Below are 19540 nucleotides of genomic sequence, written 5' to 3'. Positions count from 1 at the left end.
CCAGTTGTGTGGGATAAATTTCAATCTGTTACCTCCGAGGATGTGGACAGGCTGCTTGGACGAGTGAAACCAACCACCTGTCTCTTTGATCCATGCCCATCCTGGCTTATAAAAGCTAGCCGGGAACGGCTGGGCGATGGGCTTCACGGGTTGGTGAATGCTTCTCTCTGTGAGGGAGCCTTCTCAGACCGGCTGAAAGAAGCGGTTATTAAACTGCTTCTTAAAAAACCATCTTTAGATGCCGCCAATATGGCCAACTATCGCCCAGTCTCAAATCTTGGGCAAGGTCATTGAGCGAGTGGTTGCTGAACAGCTCCAGACACGCCTGGAAGAAACGGACCATTTGGATCCCTTCCAGTCGGGATTCAGGTCTCATCATGGGACTGAAACTGCCTTGGTCGCACTGGTTGATGATCTTCGGCGGGCTAGGGACAAAGGTGAGAGCTGTTTCCTAGTTCTGCTGGATCTCTCAGCGGCTTTTGACACCATCGACCATAACATCCTTCTGGACCGTCTGGAGGGGTTGGGAGCTGGGGGCACTGTCATACAGTGGTTCTGCTCCTTCCTCCTGGGCCGTGTTCAGAAAGTGGTGGGGGGGGATGAGTGTTCGGACCCCTGGGCTCTCACTTGTGGGGTGCTTCAGGGCTCTGTCCTCTCCCCCATGCTCTTTAACATCTACATGCTGGGAGAGATCATCAGGGGGTTTGGGCTGGGTGTTCATCAGTATGCGGATGATACCCAGCTCTACCTCTCTTTCAAATCAGAACCATTGATGGCAGTGAAGGTCCTGTGTGAGTGCCTGGAGGCGGTTGGAGGATGGATGGCGGCTAACAGATTGAGGTTGAATCCTGACAAGACAGAAGTACTGTTTGTGGGGGACAGGAGGCAGGCAGGTGTGGAGGACTCCCTTGTCCTGAATGGGGTAACTGTGCCCCTGAAGGACCAGGTGCGCAGCCTGGGAGTCATTCTGGACTCACAGCTGTCTATGGAGGCACAGGTCAATTCTGTGTCCAGGGCATCTGTCTATCAGCTCCATCTGGTACGCAGGCTGAGACCCTACCTGCCTGCAGACTGTCTCGCCAGAGTGGTGCATGCTCTGGTTATCTCCCGCTTGGACTACTGCAATGCGCTCTACATGGGGCTACCTTTGAAGGTGACCCGAAAACTACAACTAATCCAGAATGCGGCAGCTAGACTGGTGACTGGGAGCGGCTGCCGAGACCACATAACACCGGTCTTGAAAGATCTACATTGGCTCCCAGTACGTACGTTTCCGAGCACAGTTCAAAGTGTTGGTGCTGACCTTTAAAGCCCTAAATGGCCTCGGTCCAGTATACCTGAAGGAGCGTCTCCACCCCCATCGTTCTGTCCGGACATTGAGGTCCAGTACCGAGGGCCTTCTGACGGTTCCCTCGTTGCGAGAAGCCAAGTTGCAGGGAACCAGGCAGAGGGCCTTCTCAGTAGTGGCGCCTGCCCTGTGGAACGCCTTCCCATCAGATGTCAAAGAGAAAAACAGCTACCAGATTTTTAGAAGACACCTGAAGGCAGCCCTGTTTAGGGAGGCTTTTAATGTTTAATTGTTTTATTTCATTTTTCTGTTGTATGCCGCCCAGAGTGGCTGGGGAAACCCAGCCAGATGGGTGGCGTATAAATAAATAAATTATTATTATTATTATTATTATTATTATTATTATTATTATTATTATTATTATTATTATCTGAAGAAGCTGTCATTCCAGCCATGTGAGGAGAGGAGAGTTTGTGGTGATTAATAGAATTTGGTATTGGTATCTGAGAGTGCACTGAAGCAATTATAACAGTCTACTAGAACAGAGCAATACACTGAATTGTATGACTCTTGATGAACTCTCTTGTAGCTTACTGCGCTGCCAAGGAGAGAAATTGATCCAATTTAACAGATGGTTTCCTTAAAAACATTCCTGCTGGTAGCATAGTTGTTCAACAATTGCTGCTTTCAGATTAATAAAATAATTGTTAAAGACTAAGCAAAAATATTTGTCTAGGATCAAAGAAGCCATGAGGGTGCCACGTGCCCATAATGGCTTTGAACTTTAATACTAGCTCATATAGCATGCCAGGTCACTTTTTTTAAATGGTGGTTTCAAAAGTAGTTTGTGACTTTAAAAATGGGTAGCTCCCACTCGATCATGTTGTGGATACATCTAAATAACTATTCTAATTCCTCTGACTTCTTTGGTTACGTTTTGTCTATTAATTATTTAACATAATTGCAAGTCTAATCACAAATACTCAATTTTCAAAGTGTTTTTAGTACTGTAAAGGAATCCATGGAAAAAACTAATTTCCATTTTCAGTACTGTTCAGACTTGCATCATTCATATGTTCAGATACTGAGATTGTTAATAAGCCATTGATTATAATCCAGGTATCTCAATTATTGTATATATACTTCATAGTTATAAGCAGTAGTATTGTAGCTGCTGCTAAATTAATCATTGCATGAGCAGAACTTCACTCACATGACATTGATTCAACCCATTGCCCATGTTTGTATGACTCAAAAGTAGGCAAACATGAAATTCTATAAGAGGGGAATGCAGGGAAACCAGTTTAAGCAACTATGCATTTAAGGCTGCAATCCTAAATACAGTTAGGATTGAATTTGTGTGAGAAATTCTTGCAAGTGCATCTAGTGTTGTGAATCATATATTCAAAGACTCACACACTTTTCAAATTAAATGGTAAGAGAAGGTTTTACATATTGGCAGTTTAGTATGAGTAATCTCAGATTAACAGTGATTGAAATTGTTGCCAGTACAGATCTGCCAGATGAAAGAGCTAGTATACATAGTTCTATTATTATCACTTAAATAAGCCATGTTCTAACGTCACAGTAAGTCATAAAACATTAAAAAGTGGCATTCTAGTGTATGGTGTTGAATCACTCCTATTCTGCTCTTCCCTTTGTCAAATTTGGGAACAACAAACCATGAACCTTGGACTAAGTGTAACATGAAAACCAGCCCTCATTGTTAGTTTTCTCCAAACAAACCAATACAGTACTTATTCTTGGCTTACCAAACACAGTTTGTTTGGAAGGAACAATGAGTGCTGTTTCACACATTACATTAAGCCAGTGGTTGTGGTTTGTTGCTCCTGGCTCAATGAAGAGATTCAGCCATGTGCACAGCTCATTCACAGGAAACCAAGACTGTGGCTTACCATGACTTGCAAGCAGGACCTAAGAATAACAGAGTCAATGTGCATTATTTATTTATTTATTTATTTATTTGTCTTACATTTCAGTGAATTTGGTTCAAAAATAATCTCACTGAAGCCAATAATCAAAGTGTTGCCAAAACTCTTTGAGTCTCGAGAGAAGGCTGTTCGAGATGAAGCCAAACTTTTTGCTGTTGAGATCTATCGATGGATAAGGGATGCTCTCAGGCCTCCATTACAGAATATAAACTCTGTTCAGGTAAGCTTGGCAAATACTGTGTTCTATCATTCTTAGTGTAAGAAGCTGCCCACCAGTAGAGCCGGGTATATTTTTGTTACATCTTTAGACGAGCAAAAGGGAGAAAATGAATAAATCTTTAACCTAAGCATGAGGGAGGGCTGGGGTTTACCCAGAACTCATGCGGAGTCTTCCCAAACAAGATGCTACTTCGCATAGAGGTTTAATGTAACCAGGTAACATGTCATTTTCTCTAGCTTTAAGCTTCAAAAGGTGGAGTATCTCCCAAACCATGTTCTAAGTATAAAGTGGCTAAGTAAAAGCAGGAGAGCAGGCATATTTGAACCCAGTGGTGTATTTGTGTTTTCATTGGGCTTTCCCCCCTTTAAGTAGAGGAGAAATTCATAAATAAGAGCACTGTTATCCAGTAAGCAAAGGAGATACTTGGAAGTAGGGTCTCGGTTTTAGGGAAATTAAAACTGTAAATATTGTCATACTAGGGGCTGCCAACCCCATACCCCCACACTTGGCCACCTCCTCTCCTCTTTACATCTTGCCCATCTCTTTGCAAAGCCCCACACAGGACACCCAATCTCTCTTCACCTCACAGCTTTCCCCAACTCTCACTCCCTTTTAAAGGAGGGTGGAAGGTGTCTCATAGAGTGGTTTGGCAAACCACTCTCTGAAACTCCTCCTACCCTTCTTTAAACAGCTCTTGCTTAAACCTGCCTGCTTTCTGCTCTGTCATTACATTGGCCTTAGGCAGCTACACAAACTGCAGCACAACAGGCTTACAAATTTATTATATACTAAGAAATGCCCACCAGACCCTAGCTTGAACTAATATTTTCCATGAGAAATGTCAAATGTAATATTTTGCTGCATGTGTTTTTAGATCTGTCTCAACATTTTATCTATTTTTAAACTGGCAGATAAATTCACACATTCAAGTGAAGTCATAGCATTGTATAATAGATTTATCACTTTTAGCTTATGCCAGACTTGATAAAATGTTGCATAACTGATGTGATAGAAATTCATATGTTCAAGTTATCAAGTAATAACGAGTTGTGAATTGTGTTTGACATGGTCCAAAATTTGTCAGCTCTCAAATAATGGATGTCATTTTCTTGTCTTAAGTGAAAGTATACTGCTGTGAATCCCCCCACCCCCCTTAAGACAGAGTTTTTAGAGTCCACTGCACACTAATTAATTTCCCTGAATTTAATTTGGTGAAAAAGCCGTTAAATTGAACCTAGGTAATGAAGAAGTGTTAATGATCTTCTGCTCTAGCTCTCCTACAGTAGCTCAGGATTATGGCAAGCTTAAGGAATAGTTTTACTTGTGACAAGGGAGAATAGCAATGCGCCCATATCAGTAGGACATCATTTCGTGTTTTGATTCTTGCAGTTAAAAGAACTGGAAGAAGAATGGGTCAAACTACCATTATCAGCTCCCAAGCAGTCGAGGTTCCTTCGCTCCCAGCAAGAAATGAAAGCAAAGTTTGAGCAGCAACAGGCAGCTGGTGGAGATGCAGATGGAGGTAACTGTTGACTTGGGACTTCACAGTAGATAACTTTGCTGACCAAGAGTCAGATGAAGGTGGTCAAAAAACATAAGCTGGCATAAAATGTTGCTGCACATCAATCTCTAGGAAATGTCATTGATTGCAGAGTTAATACTCTGCTTCACAGCTTATTATTTTACATATAATAAAGTAAAAATGGTGACATAATTAGCCCATCATGGACTAGTGCCATGCTGTTTTTATTGAAATTATTTGTATGTTTTAAACATATTTAAAACATATTATAATGTATGTTTTAAACATTTTTAAAAATTCTATTAATGTTTAATCATCTTTAAGCTATATTGAATCTTGTCAGAGAAGAGGGCGGAGGTTAAAATATATATATAATAACAATGTCTGGCTATATATACTAACAATTCTTTCAATAGGAGGAGATGATGGTGATGAGGCTGTTCCACAGGTGGATGCCTATGAACTTCTGGAAGCTGTTGAAATTCTCTCCAAACTTCCTAAAGATTTCTATGACAAAATTGTAAGTGGTGATTCAGTTAACCATTATTCCTTCTGTAACCTTAATAATAAATACACAAATGAATAATCTTTCTCTGAACCATAGACACTAAACTATCTTCCCCGTTTTCTTGCACAATTAACTGTCACGTTCTATGTATCTACAAAACAGTTTCATTTTTCAGCTGTCTAATTAAAATGGCTTCATGTCCAAGGACATTAAAGTATTTAATGGGAACTCCTGAGCTGTCATTGAAAGCACGTATGAATGAAAATAATAAAAGTGCTGCAGTTTATCTTGGGTTTCTACAAGTGTGTGGAGGTGCTTCTCCTGTACACACAGATGCTGCCACAGCACAAAAGCGCATCATGTCCAATAATGCATATATATAGACATAAATCATGTTGTGTATATATAAGGCTACATATTTTTCCATAAACAGTGCACATCTATTTGCCTCTATGTCTGCTGGTGGTAAAGGTTTTCCCTCAACACACATAGAAAAATCTATACTGTCAGTGTAATAAGCAAATGGCTGAAGAAGGCTCTGTCTGCAAGTGATCTAATCTTACAGGATTTGCAACAATTTCTGAAGACCAAGGTATATATAATTTTTATGTTTTGCATTGCAGGAGGCCAAAAAATGGCAGGAGAGAAAAGAAGCTTTGGAAGCAGTGGAAGTGCTAGTTAAAAATCCCAAACTTGAAGCTGGAGACTATGCAGACTTGGTGAAAGCTCTTAAAAAGGCAAGGACTTCTCTAATACCCAAATAGTCCATTCCAAGCCAAATATGTGGCACCCCTATTACTGTATTTAAAAAGAGGTTTGATAATTCATTGGTTAACACAGAGTGTAATTATAAAGTTCATTCATGGGATTGAGTTGATCATGTGACAGTGTTTGAATTGCTGGAATGGGAATAGAAATGCTGACATTCAGATACATGGGAGTGCAATTTCTATAGGTCGAATAAGAAGGGGTTGGATGGGGAAACACAATGTCTAGTATGGTTCTCCTGAGTTTGCAGAGGTACACTGCTGCTGCTTGTTTAGACATCCCATCCAAATAATCTGATATCTTAGACTCCTGGATTGTAATGTTCCTCTTCCCCCACAGGTTGTTGGAAAGGATACGAATGTAATGTTGGTTGCTTTGGCTGCCAAATGCCTTGCTGGACTGGCTACTGGTCTCAGGAAGAAATTTGGACAGTATGCAGGTCATGTAAGTATGCAGGTCACTACACAGAATACAACTATTATCTGCAGAATAGAATATCTGAGGTTAGCACTGGGCTGTTACTGGTTCCTGTTAAACTTCTAACAACTTCTGTTAAACTTCTAACAAAGCGAGATGAAAAAGAGCATCTACAGGAAGGCTTCCCCACCTCGCTTTTTCCCCTTCCTATTTTAAAGGGAGGAAAAGAGCACTTCTTAATATTGAACCGTATTTTAAAGGGCTATCTTAAATAGGCTACTCACACAGTGTTCCTTGAAGTAGTACAAGTTCAGTGTGTTTGTTTTTCTGTGTACGGGGCAAACAGGGGAGTTTCCTTATTGTGCACGTTTCTAGAGCACTGTGGGAAATCAAACATTAATTTCAACTTCTTAATACCTTGGTAACAATTTTTATAGGTTGTCCCAACTATCTTAGAGAAGTTCAAGGAGAAAAAGCCTCAGGTCGTACAAGCATTGCAAGAAGCCATTGATGCAATCTTCCTGACTGTAAGTGTGTGGCTAGTAGTATTTTAAACAAGTTTAGCAGACCATGGTTTCACCAGAACTAATATCCTTTAACCAACCATTCTAGACCACGTTACAAAATCTAAGTGAGGATATATTGGCTGTGATGGATAACAAAAACCCAACCATCAAGCAACAGACATCCCTCTTCATTGCAAGAAGCTTTCGTCACTGCAATTCTACTGTCCTTTCTAAGAGCATGCTGAAACCCTTCTGTGCTGCTCTTCTCAAGGTAAAAAAGTTCTTAGCATTGTAGAGGTCTGTGTTCGGCTGAAAGTAGTATGTGGAACTGGGGAGTGTTTCTGTAGTGATTCTTGTGAAACTGTTTCATAGAAGAATTTTATTTCAACCAGGTAGGAGAGCAGGCAGCTTGCCTTAACTCTGGAGAAGAAAGGAGATCATAGAATCATGATCTCTGGAGAAGAAAGGAGATCATAGAATCATAGAGTTGTAGAATTGGAAGGGACCCTGAGGAGAGATGAGACCGGTATGAGAGCAGTAGCTCTCCAAAGGGAGGAAAGCCAAATAAGCTTTGTAGCCCTTAACACAATTGCCTTTTTGTGCTTGGTTTACAATGAAAGTTAATAATTTCTGTCCTTTTGTTGCAATGCTCAGTGGTGCAGCATCATCCATTTTTTTGTTTGTTAGATTACTGCAATATGTTATATGTAGATAGTTCAGAAGCTTCAGCTGGTGTAGAATTTAGCAACTGGGTGCTCACCAAAGCAAAACAGTTTGAGCATATAACACCAATCCTGGCCTGACTGCACTGATTATCAATTGGTTTTGGGGCCTAATTCAAAGGGCTGCTCTTATAAAGCTGTATGTGGCTCAGGACCCCAATGACCACCTCTTGCCATATGAACCAACCCAGCTCTGCAGTTGTAATTTGAGATCTGGAGGTTTGACTGGTGCCAGGCAGAACTTTTCTTTATAACCAGACTTTTGACCTTTAACTACATGTGACCTTTTAGAAGTGGGTATGATTTTTTAATGTATCTTTTCCCCCTTGGCTTTAATCGATGTAGGATTGTTTTGTTTTTCTTTTCTTTTCTTTTTGTTTGTTTGTAAGTCGTTTTGGGTTACCTTGGGCAAAATAAAAAAAATGAAATGTAATAAATAATGTGAACGAGAAATCTAGTTGGCAAACTCTTCAGGTCTTGTGTTTTTGCTACAGCATATTAATGATTCGGCTCCAGAAGTTAGAGATGCTGCATTTGAAGCCCTGGGTACTGCCCTGAAGGTGGCAGGTGAGAAAGCTGTGAATCCTTTCCTAACAGATGTGGACAAACTAAAACTTGACCGGGTAAGTCTCACTGTTTTGACCCTGAATCATCAGGCTTTTGCAGTTTTTAAAGACAACAGCATTGGGGAAGGCCTGTACATGGGCTTTAGGCCACTGGTGGGGAACCTCCACAGTCTGTGTGCTGCATTTCGGCTTGTAACCAACTTTCATGTGGCCCATGACTGTGGGGCAGGCATCCCCAAACTGTGACCCTCCAGATGTTTTGGTCTACAACTCCCATGATCCCTAGCTAACGACCAGTGGTTGGGGAAGATGGGAATTGTAGTCCAAAACATCTGGAGGGCCGAAGTAATTCTAGTCTATTCCATCCTGTTGAATTTTCCTGTTACTAAGTGGCCCTTCATTTAAAAAAGTTCATTACCTCTGACACTCCCACTATTCACTAAGCTTCCTTGATTCCTCTATTTGCTTTAAGAGTGGCTGGGGCAAATCAGTCAGATGGATGGGTTTCAAATAAGAATTATTATTATTATTATTATTATTATTATTCAATTATAAAATTATGCAGCTAACACCTCAAAGTAACAAAATGTGTTAGCAAGCATAAGAAGCATTATAAGTGATTTGGGGGGGGGGAACGACCGCTCCGGCGGGAAGGTAAACGGCGTTTCTGTGCGCTGCTCTGGCGCGCTGCTCATGCTGGCCACATGACCCGGAAGCTGTCTGCAGACAAACATCGGCTCCTTTGGCCTTTAGAGCAAGATGAGCGCCACAACCCCAGAGTCATCTGCGGCTGGACCTAACAGTCAGGGGTAACTTTACATTTTTAATGGTTACATACTGAAGATTTATTGTAACTCCTTTGGTCTTCTGATTCTGTCCACTAGATTAAAGAGTCCGCTGAAAAAGTGGAGCTGGCTGGTGGTAGTAGAGCCAGTGGAGGAGCCGATAGAAAAGAGAGCAAACCTGTTGCTGGGAAGGCTCCAGCTCTTTCAGGGGCTGCAGGGGACAAAGATACAAAAGATAATTCCAAATCTGGTGCACAGAAAAAGGCACTTGCGGCTAAGGTAAGGGAAACTTAATCAGTTTAATTTTTGAGTAGACCTATGTTAATATAAAGAACTAATTTCATGTTCACAATGAGAAAGTACACAAGCTGCATTGGCAAATTAACAAATAGGGAGCCAGATGTTTTTCCCAGGAGAAGAGAGTGCTCTATCTTGGGAGCTACAACAGATATTGGAATATATGGACATAGACTGACTGCCCTTTAATAAATATTGTTGTAAACTATTTAGGGTATTTAAGGGTAATAACTGACACTTTGAATTGCCATCAAAATAGAATTTGTTTTGATACAAAAAAGGGAAACCAGTGCTATTGAATTTTGCACCAAAAGGCAGTCTTGAAAATGAGAATTCCTTTGTTTTTTTACATTTCACTCAATTTCCTACCCTCATCCCAATAGCTGGTGTGGTCATAATTTTAAAGCTTCAACTCAAGGTTTGCTTCCAGTTGATTCAGAACTTTAACTGACTTAACCTGCTGCTTTCTTCCTGTGTAGTCTGGTGGCCCACCCAAGAAGGGCAAGCAAGCTGCAGCTGGTGGGGCAGGAAGTACTGGAGCAAAAGGCAAGAAAGGATCTGAAGTAAAGGAGATATTTGAGCCAGAACTCTCGGTGGGTGCTTCATCTGTGTTAAAATTCAATGTAAAATGCCTTTTTAAAAAAATACCTGTTCATTTCCCCCCCAGTGAAGGGTCATAGAGCATCTGCTTTGCATGCAGAGGGTCCCAGGTTCAGTCCCTAATGGCATCTCCCCAGATAGGACTGGGAAAAGGCTTCTGCCTCAAACTCTGGAGAGCTGTTGTCAGTCAGTGTAGACAGCACAGAGCTGGATAGACAAAGAGGTTTGAATTGGTACAAAATAATATTAGGGACCCAGGTGGCGCTGTGGTTAAACCACTGAGCCTAGGGCTTGCTGATCAGAAGGTCGGCGGTTCGAATCCCTGTGACAGGGTGAGCTCCCGTTGCTTGGTCCCAGCTCCTGCCAACCTAGCAGTTCGAAAGCACGTCAAAATGCAAGTAGATAAATAGGAACCGCTACAGCGGGAAGGTAAACGGCGTTTCCATGTGCTGCTCTGGTTTGCCAGAAGCGGCTTTGTCATGCTGGCCACATGACCTGGAAGCTATACGCCGGCTCCCTCGGCCAATAATGCGAGATGAGCGCGCAACCCCAGAGTTGGTCACGACTGGACCTAATGGTCAGGGGTCCCTTTACCTTTACCTTTTAATGTTCACATTATTTGAGTCACTGTTAGGTCTAAACAGAGTGGTATTTCCCTAGAGTAAGTCACAAAATTAGCAAGGGCACCCTCTTTCTTCTTTTTCTTTTTAAAGCCAGATTTAATACTTTTGTGTAGCATCTAAAAATCAGTGGGCTTATGAACATGCTGAAGAAGAAAGGGGGAGAGAACATAAAGGGATTAGAGGCCAGAATGGGAATTGTTTGCTAAATTACATAGTAGAAGTATTCAGGATCAGTTGAAATGTTCTAGCCATTTGTGTGGACATCAGTTTTAGGACATTTTAAAAGCAGTCTTGTAGTTTATGCATCTACCTACCATGGATGTGAAATGGCTTGGCTATTCTTGGCCCAAATAAAAGGGAAAGCATCAGATGTTTTATAGCAGTCCAGCAAGGCACAAACAAAGTTTTTCTTAACTAAAGGAGTGCACCACAAGTACAGTTCAGTGTAGTGTTAATTATGCTCTCATGGGTATGGTTTTCTTTTTAATTTAGGTCCCTTGGCTATGTAAGATATGCTGCAGGACAAGAATAAGCTACCAAAATAAGATTTTTTTCCTTTTCTCTTTCTGTTTGCAGATAGAGGCATGTGAAGAGAAGGCTTCAGCTGTCCTACCAGCTGCTTGCCTACAGCAGCTAGACAGTGGCAACTGGAAAGAAAGGCTTGCTTGCATGGAAGAATTTCAAAAGGTAATCAAGAGTGGTCTTTTGGAAGTTAGCCTGAATCAGAAAAGTGGCCTCTTGAGCTGTAAACACCACCTGTTCATAGCTTTCGAAGTCCACAGAAACCCTTGGGCATCATACTATGCTTCATAACCTTCTGGACTATCCCTTTCTTACTAAATGCAGAGTTTGTTCTTATGGGACATGCAAACATCTTTTTCGAAGCTAGAACACTATTTCTGGGAAATTGCATTTTCCCCTCTATCAAACATCCTCTTCAAATTCATTAGCTAGTCTTGTAGCTTCACTGATGGAGTGCTGTGAATTGCTTCTTCCCGCATACCTTTACTTAGGCTATTTCAAAAGCAGTTACATTATTGTTCTGTTTTGGTGTATTATTTCCGCTTGTGTATCCCTTGCTTCTGCAGTCCAGCAAGTGCTCATGAAGGGTTTAGGGCAACCAGTTTTGAATCCCCATATGATGTTGGTCCCATCATCCCTGCCCATTGGTCACATTGGCTAAGGATGATGGGAGTCCCAACAATAATTATCTTCTTCCGTCTCACCCCTGCCCACCCTTGGTAATATCTTGGTATCCTATGTTCTCCCCTTGATAGCTGTGGAACACACACCTACCCTGTTCATGAAACCTTTAAACCAGCCCACACTGTTAGCTTTACAAAGATGGAACCAAAGTGATGGGGTTTTATGGTGAAGATTTGATACAGTCTTCATCTCAGTCAGCATATACATTATGTGTGTTTCAAAGTTATTTTGACTTTCCCTTTCCTTAAGATAAGGGGAATGGGGGAGAATATTTACCAAAACCTGGCTTAGAATTCAAAACCTCCAAAACAGAGAAGCAGCTTTTGATAATTTTCATGTGAAACTTAAAATTGAAAACTCCTCTTCCTAAAATGAAGGGAATAATAGATAAATCTCTTGTTAAGATAATAGATTCTGTGGATGCTAAATGGAGGCCTGACAATAACTTGGAAAAAAAGTTCCCAAATGAGTGCTGGATTGTATAATGTTTTGCATTTTCTAGAATTAATTATCATCTTTTCTTACTCTTTAAGGCTGTTGAGCTGATGGATAGAACTGAAATGCCTTGCCAGGCTCTGGTAAGGATGTTGGCCAAGAAACCTGGATGGAAAGAGACCAACTTTCAGGTAAAGCAACACTGTTGTGCTATTAATGGAGCAACTGCTAGGAAAAGCTGTAGCATTAACTACTGTAATCTTTATAGCAACTGAAGTCCAGCAAAATTACATTGGTGTTTAGGAAAACATTGAGAAGTATTCTCTTCAGTATAGTATGCTGAATGAACCAAATCAGACCTGGGAACATACAGCCAAAGAAAGCTACAAGGCATGGGCTGAAGCGGAATGTTGGCTACATTCACATACTTTACTTTTCCTATGCAGGTGATGCAGATAAAACTTCGCATAGTCGCGTTGATTGCTCAGAAGGGAACCTTCTCCAAAACGTCTGCACAAATTGTGCTGGATGGTCTTGTGGATAAGATTGGTGATGTGAAATGTGGGAACAATGCAAAAGAAGCACTAACAGCAATAGCAGAAGCATGTCAGCTGCCTTGGACTGCTGAACAGGTATGTGGAAGGCTAACAATAATATGAAACCAGTTTTTACATGTTTATTGGTCATTTATTTTAGTTAGTCTTACTGTCATATTCTTGTGGCTGCATGAGTTCTAGCTGTATTTTCAAAAGCAGTAATTTAATCAAAGCTTTCTTCATGCAATGTTAATAGGAGTTTTTTGCTCCTCAATTTTACATTTTCCTCCTTTTGAGACTGAATTATTGGGAGCAAGTCGCTGATACCACAGGAGGGGAAAGTGCTCTTGAGCTCAAAATCCTGCTTGCTGGTTTCCCACAGGCATCTGTTCGGCCACTGTGGGAAAAGAATGCCGGCCTAGATGAGCCATTGGCCTGATCCAACAGGCTCTTCCTATGTTCTTAAGATAATTGCAACAAGTTTGTGTGGCCATGTGCCATAAACTGCCTTCCAACCTTTTTTGTCTCATGGGCAGCTTAGGTGAAATGGTCAAAGGTATCATTACAAAATGGTTGCTGCAAGAGTATGGCTAGCCTCAAAATGACTGGTTCACGGGTAGACCTAGACTGCTCTGTTCATTCACCACCGTCACACTCCCTGTACACAAAATAACAGGCTTCTGCTTGCCATGTGCAGCAGCTGATATCTCGTTAGCAAGGGAATTGCCCCATGCTGCTTCCTTTTTGCCTTTTTGCAAACCATGGGTGAGGGCAGCAACAAGCCATATCACCAGGTTGGCGGGACAGGGTGGTGCGGAGGTGGGGGCCAGGGTTGTTTTCACCAGAGGATAAAGTTCTGAGAAGAGGTCACTGCTTCAGATTCTTCCAGCCCATTGCACAGCTGAGCAATGGCAGGTGCAGGAAGTAGAGATCTTGTCATTTGGCTAATTTTCTTTTTAAGGCTTTAAAAAATCCAGTCGAAGGGGGTGGAGTGCCTCTTGGGTGCTGTTTGCAATCTCTGTAAGTGCCACTGCACCCATAGGTATCATGTCTATTTTAGAAGGTTGCATGTTCCTGATTTGTGGAGATGGTAAAGTTGTTATGTTTTCATTCTAGGTAATGTCAATGGCCTTTTCTCAGAAGAATCCAAAGAACCAATCGGAAACCCTGAATTGGCTTTCAAATGCAATTAAAGAGTTTGGGTTTTCTGGGTAAGTTTCAAAATACTAGAATAAAGAGCTTTAATATAGAGGAGCCATTTGACTCGTAGATCAAGCACTACTGTCAGTTATTGTATCATTTGGCATCACCTAAAATGGTGGAGAACTTCAGGCCTGGGAGCTGAATGTGGCCCTCCCAGTTTCTCCATCTGGCCCTCTGGACTCTCCCCATGCCACACACCCTCTCCCTAGACCACATCCTTCACCAGACTTGTGTTCAGTATATTTGTCTGGCTGAAATGTGTCTTTGCAATCCCCCATGTGATAATTCTTTGTTGTTTTCCTGGCATTACCAGCAGCCTCTAGGATATTTATTCTTGTTGGTGTTATACACCATTAATCTGGTATAATATTATTTTATAACAATTTTCTTAAATTCAGGCTTAAGGAAAACCTGTGGGATTCCCCTCCCCAACAGGTTTTCCCATACAACCATGGATGTACAGTGGTGCCTCGCTAGACGAAATTAATTCATTCCACGGGCCTTTTCTTATAGCAAAAAATTCGTCTAACGAATCCCATAGGAATGCATTGAATTTTTTTTTGCCCATAGGAACGCATTAATTGAATTTCAATGCATTCCTATGGGAAACCGTGATTCGCAAGACGAATTTTTCGTAAAACGCATTCGTCTAGCGAGGTAACCTCTGCTCGAAAAATCCTTTCGTTAAGCGGAAATTTCGTTAAGGAGGGCATTTGTTAAGCGAGGCACCACTGCATAGCCTTAACCACAAATTGTCTTAGTTGTTCATCAGTATTCTGTCAAATTCCTTTAGTTCTTCTAACTGCTAATGAATTCTGAAATTTATTCATTTAGGGTTTTATTTGAAACTATTCATACCATGAGGGATTTCCCTGATTTAAACTCCCTTTAATGTGTGAAGACTCCATCATTACCCCATGGCTTATTAAGTGTCTATAGCTAAATAATTTCTGGTTGGTTCCTGTATTGCAGTTAAAGACTTACCTGCGTCAGGGAAACTACTCTAGAATTAAATACAGGCTTATCTAGAGAGATTTAGGATGGGCAATAATAGTCAAATGATGGTCAGAAAAGACACACGGCCGATAGCTTTCTCTTTCTGACTTTTGACATCTAGCTTTTGACAAGTAGTGACAGAAGGTGAGAGAAAGTTGGAACAGGAAAGAGTTATTTTATTTTGCCCTACCTTCCATTCTTTAGTTGGACTGACATCTAGTCTTTCACTAAAAACTAAATACATCGGACCTGTTTATCCACTATTTCCCCTGTCCCATGTTTCCTATAAAATGTGCAAATTCTCAGCAAGGAAGCTTCAAACCACCTGCCTCAGGAAAATGGAACTAGTTCAGTTCTCAGGATTATCAAATGCATTTTCTTGTAGGTACCATTTGAATTGCAATCTCATTGTGAAAACAAGACAAAATACATTGTGTAAATAAGAGCTGAACAGAAAACTAGAGATTTAAACTCCATATCAGTTGCTTCTTACAAATTGTTCCAAAGCAAACAAGTAGCTGTCCCATATCTTGCTACTTTATATGCATTGTTGTGTTGCTTTCAGCTAATCTGTGCTTCTTTTCCCCCAGATTGAATGTAAAGGCTTTTATCAGCAACGTTAAGACTGCTCTTGCTGCTACAAATCCTGTGAGTAAACTTCTCTTCAAAGTAAGATCTAAATACTGTCTGAATGGTTGAAACTGAGCCTTTCTTTTTCCTGTTTGACAGGCGGTGAGAACATCTGCAATTACCTTATTAGGTGTCATGAATCTGTACGTGGGGCCCCCTTTGCGGATGTTCTTCGAGGATGAGAAACCTGCTCTTCTTTCCCAAATAGATGCTGAGTTTGAAAAAGTAAGCTTTTTCCAAAGTGCTGCAAATGTTCATATTCAGCAGCTTATTGCACCAATTTAGGAGCCTTAGTTTGTGCGACTTTCAGTTAAGATACAGTGTTGTGCAAACATGTGAACCAAGATGATGTAACTGTCTAACCACTGCTGACACCCATCCCCCAAATATGCATGCTCATTTGACATTTCAGGTGCAAGGACAAACACCACCTGCTCCAACTCGAGGCAATACCAGACACGTGGTTGGCAGTGGAGATGATGGGGAGGAAGGAGATGAACAAGAGGAAGCAGGAAATGATGTTTTGGATCTCTTGCCAAGAACTGATATCAGGTTTGTATGGCTTCGGCATGCCGAGGGCAATTTTTATAGCTACAACTTCAACATGCAAATTTATACTTACTCATCTGTAAGCTATGTTGTAAATTTGTATTCTCTGTATGCACTGTTAAGATACTTATAGTGTATTTCATCTTGTTTAACAGAAACTATAATCTGAGGTGTTAACTCTTTCTCTTCTTTTTAGTGATAAGATCACATCTGAATTAGTGTGTAAGATTGGTGATAAAAACTGGAAAATCCGAAAGGAGGGTCTGGATGAAGTAACAAGCATAATTAATGAAGCCAAATTCATACAGCCAAACATAGGTGAACTTGCACCTGCACTGAAGAGTCGTCTTAATGATTCCAATAAAATCCTGGTAGGTTAAGTCATAGAATTGAAAATAAATTTGTTGTAGTCTGTCATCTTCCAGTTATGAATACCAGTTTCATTTAAATCTTTCATGGAGGATTGAAATGACAGCGTTAAATAGGATGACATTTTAATGCAATTTAATCCCTTTCCTACAATAAGGAGATCTAGAGTTCTACAATTGCTAGTTTTTCTATTGATGTGGATGTTCTTTTGGCACAAACAGTGGAAATGGTACAGCTATAAATATACTCTGTGCACCTCAGAGAACTTGTTCTGTTCCTGTCAAAGCAGAGGAAATGCACTATACTACTGAAAGCACAACATTAGTACAATTGAGCTTTGTTAATCCCTTTGTTGCACATGCTCCAAAGCACAGCTGGGCAGATTTCATAACTCCCTGTTAATGGTGCTTCTGTTTGTTCTGAAAGTCCACTTCAGATGATCATGGTTCTGTGATTTGAAACGAATGCAAATTTAAATTACAACACTACTTTGATTATTAATGCCCATAAAATATGTGCATTTGTAGTTTTCCCTACAGTTGCACATGCCATTTTCCATGTGTACAGAGCTGTTTTCCAGTGTGTGGACAGTAATTTAATTATTTTGTTACTTTTTCTGCTTCTTATCCATCAAAAACAACAATAATAAATCTGTCTAAATGGGGCATCTGTTTGCAACCCAGTTCCGTATGCAAGAAACTGCCTAGACTGCTTGGTTGTGTACTTGCTTGGAATATTTTATTACCTACAAGCTAGAACATACAGTACTGTTTCACAAGCTTCTAAAAAAGAGAGATATGACACACTGGATCATTAAAATGGTAGACTAAGACAATTTCAGAGTTAAAAGTTCATGTGTTTCTTCTGTTTCCAGGTGCAGCAAACCCTGACCATCCTTCAACAACTTGCTACTGCTATGGGCCCAAATATCAAGCAACATGTTAAAAACCTGGGCATTCCCATCGTCACAATTCTTGGAGACAGTAAGGTAGACTCACATATTTCTCAGCACAGCCTGTAGGAATGAAGGCTATTTGAGACTAGAATCACCTTGTTTGAATATGACCTCATTTAACACTGACATATACTACTGTCCCTTATTAAAGTTACTGTCCTCCTCCTCCTTTCTGTAACCACCAGTGTGGTGTGGTGTTGGGAAGCTGGGAAAGCAGTGTGGCCTTATTAGCCACTGCTGTGCATAAAGAGTGCGGGGTGGACACACCCACCACTGGCATGCAGCGCTGTTAATATTGGATAGCATTAGTATACTCAGGATTCAAAGTTTTGTATCTCTGTTGTAGGAAATGTACACTTTTTTGTATGTGCTGTAATTTCCACATCAAGAAAGAGGTATAAGTTGAATATTTCGCTGAGTTCAGGTGCTGTCTGTCCACAAAACACTGAGTGCACACCCCATTGAAAGCAGTTTTAAGTACAGAAAGGTCACATCAGCACTAATCCTCGTTTGACATGCACCATGGTTCCTCGTTCATCAAGTGATTAGTGCATGGAAGCTCAGTCAGGGTGAGAAGGTCTGAGGTCAGTTAGGAAAGAGGGGAGAGTAAAAGGAATACTAAATTCCTTTTCTTCTCCCTCCAAAATTATTTTGTAAGTGTCATACACAAATGTGTTAGACAGGTAGGAACTCCTTATAAAAGTCATGGAATCTTTTCATGGCTTTCCACTTAGGCCTGTATAATAATAAGCCATTGTTCCCTGACCCTTGCAGTCTTTCAAGCGATCTGCATACTGTAATAAAAGTACCTTTAATGGGAAACATCCGGGGGGGGGGAGGAATCTTTGCAAAAAGACCCCCAAACCTTGTTCAGTTGATTTTCTTACCACTGCTGAAGGTAAGCATGTGTAAATCTTGTTTTTGCTTCAGAGTAATGTCCGAGCAGCTTCTCTAACAACTGTGAATGCCTGGGTAGAGCAGACAGGCATGAAAGAGTGGTTGGAAGGGGAGGACCTTTCTGAAGAGCTCAAGAAGGAGAATCCTTTCCTAAGGCAAGAGGTAAAAGATTGTTCCATGTAAATGAGCTTTGCATTTATCCTTTTATCCTTTGTCAAGAGAAACTGAGGAGAGCTACTTTATATTATGTCAAATTGGGTAGGTAAATTATTTATATATGTAATGTAGTGAAATGAGTCCTTTCTTTGTATTGTAGTTTTGGATGCTCCAGTTCCTTTTAATGTCCCAAGAGTGGAAAGTTTCAAATAGGAATTTTCTGAAGCAGTTTGAGGGTTCATTATTTTGTTCTTGAACAAACTGTAAACTTATACCAATAACTATTGTTCTCATTTTTTGTATATTTTAACCACATTGCGTTACTTGTACCAAATGTTGCACAAGTGAAGTCCTGAATGCACAGCAGGACTTCCTGTGCACACTCAAACTCTCTGCAGCTCATTTGGAAAGAGGGGGAGCAGAAGTGGAGGGTTTGCTGTGGGAATGGAAGTCTGTTCCCCTCAAGTGAGCAAGAGTAAGCCAGGCAAGAGTGGATTAATCCCCTAAGCCAACTACACCAGGCAAGATCACAACACAGTAATAGTGATGAATATCTCAGCAACACCTTCCTCTCCCCTTTAGCAGTTATTTTTACCCCTCACTGCAGTTTCAGTCATGCATGTTCATATCTTCTGAACTGGGAGCAGGATATTCATATGACCACAACTAAATAAACCATGTCATCATATGGTTGTTATGTTTGAGAAATGTTCTGTAGGACATGGAATAAGATTTTGGGAACCTTCTGAAAACATTGGATCTGCAGAAAATGAGTGTACTTGTGTCTATAAACAGGGATTCCTGTTTATATCCAAGGTGTATTGCTTTCTGCAG

General features: G+C 40.8%; 1 protein-coding gene across 9 annotated transcripts in view; it reads left to right on the top strand.

Moving 5' to 3' along the window:
* CKAP5 (cytoskeleton associated protein 5) overlaps positions 1-19540 on the top strand; it is a 63715-nt gene that overhangs the window by 14909 nt on the left and 29266 nt on the right. For all 9 annotated transcript variants that reach the window (XM_088653943.1, XM_088653930.1, XM_088653953.1 and 6 more), the window contains exons 5-24: positions 3289-3460; positions 4850-4982; positions 5399-5502; positions 6114-6227; positions 6598-6702; positions 7113-7202; positions 7288-7452; positions 8398-8526; positions 9354-9533; positions 10031-10144; positions 11351-11461; positions 12514-12606; positions 12862-13047; positions 14068-14162; positions 15741-15798; positions 15880-16005; positions 16193-16332; positions 16526-16700; positions 17573-17686; positions 18584-18712. In XM_088653943.1, coding sequence (XP_088510069.1) covers positions 3289-3460; positions 4850-4982; positions 5399-5502; positions 6114-6227; positions 6598-6702; positions 7113-7202; positions 7288-7452; positions 8398-8526; positions 9354-9533; positions 10031-10144; positions 11351-11461; positions 12514-12606; positions 12862-13047; positions 14068-14162; positions 15741-15798; positions 15880-16005; positions 16193-16332; positions 16526-16700; positions 17573-17686; positions 18584-18712 — 2533 coding nt within the window. The remainder of the gene's footprint in view (positions 1-3288; positions 3461-4849; positions 4983-5398; positions 5503-6113; positions 6228-6597; positions 6703-7112; positions 7203-7287; positions 7453-8397; positions 8527-9353; positions 9534-10030; positions 10145-11350; positions 11462-12513; positions 12607-12861; positions 13048-14067; positions 14163-15740; positions 15799-15879; positions 16006-16192; positions 16333-16525; positions 16701-17572; positions 17687-18583; positions 18713-19540) is intronic.

This window comes from Zootoca vivipara, chromosome 1, assembly GCF_965207765.1.
Source record: "Zootoca vivipara chromosome 1, rZooViv2.hap1.1, whole genome shotgun sequence".
NCBI lineage: Eukaryota > Metazoa > Chordata > Lepidosauria > Squamata > Lacertidae > Zootoca > Zootoca vivipara.
The sequence above is the reverse complement of the archived record's forward strand: the minus strand, read 5'-3'. Positions and strand labels throughout refer to the sequence as shown.